Source organism: Quercus lobata, unplaced genomic scaffold (genome assembly GCF_001633185.2).
Source record: "Quercus lobata isolate SW786 unplaced genomic scaffold, ValleyOak3.0 Primary Assembly Scq3eQI_53, whole genome shotgun sequence".
Classification (NCBI taxonomy): domain Eukaryota; kingdom Viridiplantae; phylum Streptophyta; class Magnoliopsida; order Fagales; family Fagaceae; genus Quercus; species Quercus lobata.
The window spans coordinates 1,017,010-1,027,260 of NW_022154704.1; the positions used below are offsets into that span (position 1 = coordinate 1,017,010).

The following is a 10,251-nucleotide window of genomic DNA, read 5'->3' on the forward strand; positions in this document are numbered from 1 at the left end:
ATAACTTTGTCTATCTTTTATATTAGAATATATTTTTAAACGTTTGGCTCTAATGGGAAAAAATTTTAATTTTAAAATTCTATTTTTATATTAAAATAAAAAAATGTTCGTGAACACAAATTTTATCATACCAATAGTAAAATCTCACAAAATCTAATATCGTAAACATAAATACATAGTGCCATCAAATTTACATTACCAAAATCCACTATAATTTAAACTCCTAAAACTTGTTTTATACTTGTAGAATTTAAATTGCTTTCAATTTGACCAACATTTTTAGTTGGGCCAAACATCCAAAAATGTGGAAAACCTTTTACTTTGAAATTTTATCAACATTGACATGTAAATTTAACAATTTACCTTCACGTGGTTTGGCCTCTTTCATAATTTACTAGGTAAAATTTTGATTACTTATCACCCAAAAAAAATAATATAATATATATATATATATATATCGATTACTACATTATTATATCGTTGTAGAAGAAATTATTCAATACACCATAAGGATCATGTCACAATTCTCCGACTCAATAATATAAACATCAGGTGTTTAAATTTATTGAATCAATTGGAAATTATGGTTGTCACAAAATAAGTATATTGAGTGGCAACTTGAGATGATTAACTTAAAGAATGTTAAGCTAGTTATTATATTTCTTGGTGGTCACTTCAAACAAGTGCAAGCATATTGTATCTTTGAAAGTTACTAAACATGAAGGGTGGCACTTGTGTCTAGTGGCCAGCTCCACTGGACATGTGTCCATATCCCAACGTGTCTAGTGGAACTGGCCACTGGACACAAGCGTTCCCAAACATGAATTATATATGGTTAAAAAGTCAAATAAGCTTTTGTAAGACATTTGTCTAAAGGTGGTAAAATTTGTAGATTCGGAATCATAATGGGGACATGATTAGAGGCTACTACGTTAGATCCCTTGGCATCACCAATAGCTTCATTGCAAAGCTATGGGCTTTCGGGATGGACTAATTCTTGCTAAGGAGCTTAAGCAGTTAAATAATTGAATTAGATGCTTTGAGTGTTGTCTAATTGATGAACAATAATAGTGTAAATTTGTTAATGGAACATTTATTATCTGACTACAAAAACCTATTGAAAGTTATCCCCAACAAACGAATAGAGCACATATATCGTGAAGCTAACCAATGTGCTAATGCATTGACTAAAATGGGATCGGGTGCTAGTACTCCTTTTGTTGTTTTTATGGAACCACCGCCTATAGTGGAAAGTTTATTGGCTTTTGACAAGTCTGATATGTTTTGTAACAGACTTATTAATTCCTAATCTATACTTATTCCCAGTTTTAACAAAAAAAGGGAAAAAATTTAATTACAAAATTAGTTGTAGCCTTAAGCTATACAATATAGCGAGTGACCTTCATGGATGAACACTTAGTTTTGGATTTTCTTTTTTTTTTTTTAAAGAGTTTCAACTTATAACATCCGCTCCTGATTATCATCAGACCAAAACACCAAACGATTTTTATTGTAAACAGGGATTGAATCTCAGATTTCTTATTCAACCATTAGAAACTTTACTAATTCAACTAACTGAAACCCACTTTTAGTTTTGAATTCTTGTTTACTTTCGTAGAGGGAGTAGTATTCTAATTGTCCAAACTAAAAAGTGCCTTATCTTATCTACAATACAACTAAAGATGAGTATACTATTGTCACAACAAAAATTAGGAAAGAGATGATTTGGAAACGGTTTCTCCAAGATTTTTTTTTTTTTAACGGGAGTTTCTTCAAGACTTTTGAAACAAGACGAGAGCATGTAGTTTATTGTGACAATAAAGAGTGCATCAAGCTTGAGTAAAAGAATGCTATGTATTATTCAAGCACAAAACACATCGATGTGAGATATTTTTGGCCACAACTAGTTGTTGAACAACGTTTATAAATTATTGAAAAAATATTCACATTAATACGAATCCAACTAAAAGCTTGACTAAGGTTATGCCTAAGAGAAGTTTGAGCTTTGTGCAAGGTTGACTGGCATAAATTATAACTAAAGAATTGGATTAGAGAGGGAGATTGCTGAAGTGTACAGACACCCATTTAGATCAGTCCACAACTAGCTAAAGCTATTTAATGAGCTCGTATTGCAGGTGGCCAATAGGTCTCTCTTCATGTTTAATTATTTACTCGTGGATTTTAGTTAGTTCAACCAGTAAAATCTCTAATTGTTATATAACAGATTTAGAGTTCCATCTCCGCCTATACCAAAAACTAATTGGTGTCTTGACTTGATAATAAAGAGCTATCATCATGAACAAATGTCATAGGTTAAAACTCTCTAAAAAAATAATTATTTACTTCCCTAATTTTATTTTTACTATTACTCAGGTTTATTTAATTTGATTCACACATACACAGTAACACACTCCATTCATATTCTCTAGGAAAACTTATAAAATAGGTTTGATCAAGCTGTGTATACCACCATAAACACAACTCTAGCTCATGTGGTTATCATAAGTTCATGTTAGTTTGCTGCATTAGCACAACTCTAGCTGACTCGTTTATAGTCACATGAAGCTTAAGTGCTTAATTTGTGCAATTGCTCAAAATGGCCACGGTGATGAGTGGGAAGATTTAATGTCTCTTTTGCATGATGGCCAATTGTCATTGGGAAAAAAATGACTGAACGTAGAAAAATATTTTAGTTAACATATATGATAAACAGACCAAATACTGAACAAGGGCGAGGTTTTGATAACGAAATCCAAGACTACATATGTCCGGCCACATGAATTACATCAAGGCAACACATTACACTGCACAAGGACAAAGCAAACTTTTTTCTGGATAGAGACACTAATTTTCATAATAGCGAATGGCATCTGCTAAACTGTGCACGGTTTATGCATCCTTGAAGATCAAAGAATTCAGTCCCCAACACCACCAAAGAGGTAACCCAGTGAAGATGCACCACCAGGAGCAGATTGAACTTTGGTAGATGGTCGATTCTGCACCCAGATTAGCAAGCCATTTAGAAAACATAATCAAAATATTATCATTGTAGAAGAGATCCTTGAAAATCAAATTGCATAATCAAGGACAAATCACTTAGGGCATAGAACTATCAGTATTCTTCAGGGAAAAGGAACAAAATCAAAAATCAAAACTAAATTACAAGCTCCCTCCAAACTGCAATGAATAGGATATCCTCCACTGAAAAGGAATTAATGAAAAGAGACAAAATGCTATAGGTAGAAGAACTAAGATATGGTTTAAGTGCATTTCTCCAATTTTAAACCAGAGTGCACATTCATATCATAATGTGCTGCAATATCAGTTATAGTTTGGAGAAGTTTGGAAATCATATCTGAACAAAAAAGCAGGCTATTATTTTACAGTGGAACATACCATGCTTGTCAAAAGGACACAATGCTATTGTATTGAACACATGAACAAAATGGAATTCTTTTGGTTCCCAGCGCATCCTTGTCATATTAGCTTATAAGCTCCCTATTGTATTTCTATGCATATTAGAAATTACTCAATCACTCGATAGTTCCAGATAAAAGGGGGAAACCAAATCAAGCTTAATGATGACTTGCAGTAATGATGCGGTAATTAGCACCAGCCCCCCACCCTGTGCCATACTAACAGATGGGGGAGTCTTATGTAATTCTAATAATAATGTATCAGGCTTATGAAAGTTATTCCATCCATAATGTATTGAAAGTTATGAATTTGCAACTACAATGCAGCCAAACCAATTTCTGACCTTGTTATCCATTCTTTAAAAAGAACTAAATAAGAACACACTCAATGCAGACACTACCAACTCATTTGACAAGCACATATGATCCCAAGGAAAATTCTCAGTTTGAAACTAGTGATAAGCAAGCAGTCTCTTAAGTGAATGTCACAAATTACAATTACAAATGACCAATTGACCAGGAAACTTATAAAGATAAGAGACGTTGAAACTCATGGAAGTTTCTACATAAGAGCAGGCATGATCCTCATAGAAACCATCACGTAGAAAAATACATGCTACATCTAAGTTGAGTAATATACAGAAGTAGAGGTATACGCATTCTCTCAGTAAGAACCCACCTAAACTATCAAGCCCCACAAGGCAATTAGAGTAAGCAGGTAGAACAAAGAAGATCTCTATACCTTCGTCTATGCAGTTGCTTCAAAATCACTTCTCAATTATATTTACAATTGGACGAACCTTCTAGGAGTTCCTTTTTTCTTTTTCTTTCTTTCTTTCTTCTTCTTCTTCTTTTTTTTTTTTTTTTTTTGGTAATTTTTGTCAGATATGAGTTTAGGCTAACCTTGGTTGTTCTCTTTTTGAATTGTTTTTCTACTCCAACATACTTAAATCACCCCCGCTTTGATACCTTTTAGATTTTGTGGATTTACTTTATCTTGGATAACAAATGCAAATAGAAGGATTTTTATTTCTAATCTTTTTCTTTCTCTAAATATATCCGTCCCAAGACTTGAGTACCCAAAAGAATTCAAAGGGCCTATAGATTTAGGAAAAACAATAAGACAAAATCAAAATCTAGAAGAAATGACTATTGGATATAATCTAAATCATCTCTACATGCTTCACTAGGATCATACCGTGATAAAGTTGCCACAATTCTGCCCATCTGCCCGGAAGTAATTGTTTGTAAGATACGCTGGAACAACTGCTCGAATATGCTTTTCAATTGGTTGTGAAGCAGCAGCAGTAGTCTTCTGAGAAGGTCCAATGTTTGCTTCTGGCCCTTGGTTCTGAGCAGGTTGGGCATTGCTAGTGGTCTCTCCACTTCCAAATAGGTAACCCAAAGAACTCTGTCCACCAACAGCGTTAACACCACGTCCACGTCCCATTTTGTTTCCTTAACTCAGTAGAATTTCCTAAATTTACATAATGACCCATTATGAGAACTTCCAAACCTCAAAATTCACTTTGCTTTGGCAAATACAGGAAGAAGGTACAAGAAAACATCACCAATACAGAAAGAATCATAAATTATTCTCCCATGAACTATGTCAATCACAGATTGTGCCTTTGTACACATATGCATATGCACATGTATGGACACACACAAAGACGCACATGTATGGACACCTAAAAGAGCTATATTCGTCTAGTCATTTGATAATACTTTTTATGTCAAACAGATACATCAATGGGTCCATCCTGGACAAAAGCCAGACTTGGTAGCCTAGCATGTAGTGTCTAAGTCTCTGCATGGCCCAGACAAGTGCAAGGCATGCCATTTCAAGCAAAGAGTTTTTGATAAGTGGGAGTTGGGGGGCAACAATGAGTGACACGCAGGTAGATATGCTCTTGGCCGAATGGCTTCAGGCGCAATTTTAGTTCAAAAACTTGATGATGCATTTTCTATAAACCTTGTGAGTGTGGTTCAGCATCAAAATTTTGAATAATATCAAGCTATATTGGTAACTGAGCACCTTACTTGATGAGATATCTAAATTGCAGATGTAGTTGCTAGTTGCTACGCTAGACCCATATGGTCTGTAGACTCTAAACCTCCATATGCACTTTTCCACTTTACCTTGCCTTCTCACTATGTGAATATTTCAACCCTACAACCAGATGATTTGTGTTGCACATACAAATGCTAGGCTTTTCTAAATTAATATTCTTACCTCTCTGATGCACATATTGATAAAAAAAAAAAAAATCACATGTAACTAAGAAAATATTTCAATAATATAATTGAATTTGAACAATTAAATAGATAGTATAAATAAAAGAACAGAAATTATTTCAAGTTACATGGTTAAAGCACATCATGTAAGACCAACTTTATTGTTAAAACAAAATATTATAATAGATGAGTGTGCATTTGGATTAGCTTTTTTCCATTAGCTTATTTGTTTATGCACAGCTTTTTAGAGTATTATTTTGTACTTCGGTCAACTTTCAACAAATAAGATCTTCCACAAAACCTAATCCAAAAGGACACTAAAATAATTTAAACTAAGTAATAAAATATTCCTAAATTTTTGTAGATTTTGGTTAATCATGTATAACACTTGTGTTAGCCACGAGAAGAAATTATAGAGCGCAACTTTTATTATCTAGTATATGATTTGACAGATGGAATTATAAAACATCAACAACATACAAATTTCCTATCTCTCTAAATCTTAGGATAATAATGGTTTGTTCTTCCATATGAATCTTTTCCACATGGACCTTTGCACTCTATCTTAAGTTCTTAACTAATTCAAATCTCAATACCCAACTTAGGAAGCTTCCTTTTGCTATATTCTAAACACATGGATCTTAAATCTTAATACCCAGTTTGTGAATTCTCCTCAAAAACAAAAACAACAAAAGAAGAAAGACTCCCAAATAATTTAAGCAAAGGTTCTAAAATCTCCTATCAAGTTCATCAACGGAGCAAAATAGTGCACATTCAAACCCACATTTTTATGTCATTCCATTACAAGCTACAAAAAAATAATGCATAAATCAATAAGCATTTCACAAAATCCGAATTGTACTAGAAAATGAAATCACAGTGGTAATTTAGAAGAAAGGCATGGATGATATCAAAATGTGGAAGAAAGAAAACAAGCAGATGAGATGAGATGAGTGAGACAGAGAGAGTTATGGAAAATGCGATCTGAGATGAGAAGGTGAGTGGTGGAAGAGATTTGGGTTTGGGTTTGGGTTCCGTACCTCTCTTTTGAGGACCCAAATTTGAAGCAAAGCAGAGTGACAGAGAGAGAGAGAGAGAGAGAGAACCAAATGCAAAGTAAAGTTATTGTGTATATTTATTTTATAGGGAGTTTTTAACTTTCAAATTTTGAAAAAAAAAATAATAATAATAATAAAAACTTTTCAAATTTTTAAAAGAAAAAGAAAGAAACTAGTGGGAGAGCTGGTCCACCTGGAGATTGATTGATTGATTGAGCTCTAATATAAATTTTGTTTTTACTTTTCTCTGTTTGGCCGCATAAAAAAAAAAAAAAGTTGAATTTGAAGAGGGATCACTTTTCTACTGTGGCGAGTTAAATCCCTTTGCCAGATAGTTCCGCCAACCCTGATATTAATAATGCGTCGCACCCAACTCGACCCCAAGCACTAATGACTAATGAGAGATGAACAAAGTACCGGAATCAATTTTGTTTACACTATTGTACTTAAAAATTGGGCTTTCATTTTTAGTCTCAAGACTTTCGTCTAGTCATTCTTTTTGGATTCCATTTTTATAATTGTCCTATAAAATAATGGTGGTCTCTTACTCTTCCCTCCGTTTCTATTAGTATTGTGGCAGTTAAGTACTTAATTAGTACATCCATTAAGATACGTCGCTCATATAATACTCAATATCATCTTACTCTTATTTCAATTTATATTAGTAACTAATCGCAAAGTTGCGCAATTGCGCATGAAAATTTGACATCATTTTTTTTTGTTAAGCGAATAATAGTCTCAAACTCATCTCAAAATAAGGTGATTATATTGTGATATATAATATATATTCTGTAAGTAAAAAAGTCTATATATTGATTTTTTTTTTTTTTTTTGGCAAGGAAACATGTTGCATTTTACTTTCAATTAGTATATATGGAAAGATATTTTTAATATGTAATAATATAGTGAGATATGCATCAAAACAAAAATAGTAAAAAATTGGTGGAATGTATAATGTTGTTGTAGGAAGCCATGAAAATGAATCTTAATTTTATATGTGAAAGTTAACATTATTTTGCATTTTTAGAGAAGTTCATGAGCAATTTATACAAACTTTATTTCCATTTTATCATATAGGAACTATTAAACAAAGCTATATGCTTATAACAATTTATATTTTCATAATCACTAAACTCATATATGAAAATCAACTATTGTAGAATTACATCTTCCCAAAACATATACTGATTTCTTTTTCTTTTTTCTTTTCCTTTCCACACAATTTAAAAAATATGAAAATTTGAGGAAACTAAATGTGTAGTAGATCTTACTCAATCAATGAATAACATAAAAGAGGTAGCGAAAAGCAAATATATTCATGATAAAATTGTTTATACATGTCCATATTTTTTTTTTGCATACCATGGAATCACTTCATTGTGTTGAGCTACTAAGAAATTTATACATTTAATAATCTTGTTCTCTAAAAGATTCATGTAGTAGCTCTACAATTGTATCTTGTTTAATCTCTTCTAGGCATTTATCTTTAGCCCAAATCACAACATATAAACCAATGATCATGAAAAATAACCTAGCAAGATGAAGCCAAACACAATTTCTATAATTTTAACATATCAAACAAGAAAATAGTAGGAGAAGAAAACAAAGTATACTTGTTAGTGGTGCACCAAGCCTGAACAAAAAAAAAAATTAACTGCAAATTGAATTCATATGGTGGTGTACAATATGATAATAGTTGTCAAATACATCCTAGTAAGAAGGAGGAGAGAAAGATCTTGAATTACTGAGTATAAATTATCATTTGTCAACAATCAATGCAATAAATTATAAATTATACTACAAGAGTAATGCATTGCTGATTGTAGAATTGCCAAGGAAATCATCCAAGTAGATGTGTGTGTGTATCTATCTATATATATATATATATATATATTTGTGATCTATGTGAAAGTAAACAGAGTTTTAGTGATAAAAAGGGAAATAATGTAATTTGATTAGTAATACCAGTATCATCACCCAAAATGACCAAAAACAACTAATTACACTATTACAGAGAAAAATATAAAAAACCCAACACCCGTTTATCACTTATTGTCCTAAAGAAAAAAAAAGTAGTAATTATGTGTTTAATAGTTTTAAATCTCTAAGTAATACTATTGAAATTGCTTTACTAACACAAAAGATTGTTGCTAAAATGTTAACAACACTTCTCAATCTTCATATATTAACCATTTCCATTCTAATCAATCCAATAAATTATAGAACTTGTAAAACGCTTGTGTAGATGAATAGAAGAAAAAGTACCCAAAAAAAATGCATTACACTAAGCATGTCAATCATTTTATAAAATAGAACAACGTGGCTTAGTTGGTTTCTTGTTTTATATATCTATCATATTTCTTATGTTATTTCTATCATAATTTTTTAGATTTAAGGAGTATAATGGATCGAGAGCAACATATCATAGCCCAATTGAACTCAGAATAAGAGATAAGTTTAAGATAAATAAGGTAAGACGATTTAATTTATGTAGAATGGTACAAAATCATTTTGAAATGTTTTAATAAATATAAAGAACATATTAAACTCATAATATGAGATAAGTTTAAGCTTTTTTTTTTTTTTTCTCCTTGAGAATGAGATAAGTTTAAGCTAACTAATATAATATGATTTAATTCGTGTTGGATTGTACATAGTCATTCTATTATATTTTAATAAATAAATAAATAATTAATATATATATACACACACACATTGGCTAGCATGATTTGAATTCGGTTGCAAGATTTCCTAAAATTGAGATCACATCAAGGTATATATTTCATTTGGAAAATATATTTAATTCCAAAGTAAAGGGTATTAAAATTACCATGGAAAATATATAAGCAATATTGTGCACATGTTCTTAGTCATAAAATGGGTGCAATAGTTAAACGTCGCAAATGTCCTAGAGTTGTTTCCTTAAAAATGGTAAATGGTAAGAATTAGAGCTTAGATTTTTTTATTTTTAATCTTTAGTAAAAAAAAAAAAAAAAAATAGTATGTTTGTCTTACCAAAATATTATTTATGTCATAATTTGTCCAAAATTAATGAAAAAACCATATAAATTTAAGTTATAATCCTAGACACAAAGAAAAAGAGGAATACCATAATTATTGCACATGATATTTTGTTTCCTCTTCCAAGGTATCCTAAGAAAGAAGTTACAAATTAGCATATATTTAGATGAGATTAAAGGATAATTAGCAATGATTTATGTAATATTTACTATTTAATTTAAAAATTAACAAAGGCAAATATAAATTAAAATAAACAAATGGGAGGCAAATGACCACGTACTAAATCAGAAAACTGAATTCCAATTCTTTAGAATAAACAATTTTAATAGATAAAACACAATTATGTAAAGAAAAATTGTAAACATGAATACAAAGAAATAGAATAACAATTAAAATTGAAAAAAAGAAACACAATATCTACAAACCCGCAAAATATAATCTAGCACAAATCATAAAAATTGCAATAGAAAAACAAAGAAGTTCAGGGGAAGCAAAGAAAACACTGACCTCAAAGGGAC

General features: G+C 31.1%; 1 protein-coding gene across 2 annotated transcripts; it reads right to left on the bottom strand.

Moving 5' to 3' along the window:
- Nucleotides 1-2,655: 2,655 nt before the first annotated feature.
- Nucleotides 2,656-6,776, bottom strand: LOC115972844 (protein SPIRAL1-like 2). Of its 2 annotated transcripts, none has more exons than XM_031093079.1 (3): nucleotides 6,695-6,776; nucleotides 4,615-4,893; nucleotides 2,656-2,996 (listed from the first exon to the last, which is right to left on the bottom strand). In XM_031093079.1, exons 2-3 carry the CDS (start codon nucleotides 4,864-4,866, stop codon nucleotides 2,916-2,918), a joined length of 333 nt encoding a protein of 110 aa, XP_030948939.1. In that variant the 5' UTR covers nucleotides 4,867-4,893; nucleotides 6,695-6,776; the 3' UTR covers nucleotides 2,656-2,915. The 2 variants fall into 2 exon arrangements, with proteins under 2 accessions (XP_030948939.1, XP_030948940.1); XM_031093080.1 differs by lacking the exon at nucleotides 6,695-6,776 and adding an exon at nucleotides 5,460-5,661 and having other exon boundaries at nucleotides 2,672-2,996.
- Between the last annotated feature and the right edge of the window lie 3,475 nt (nucleotides 6,777-10,251).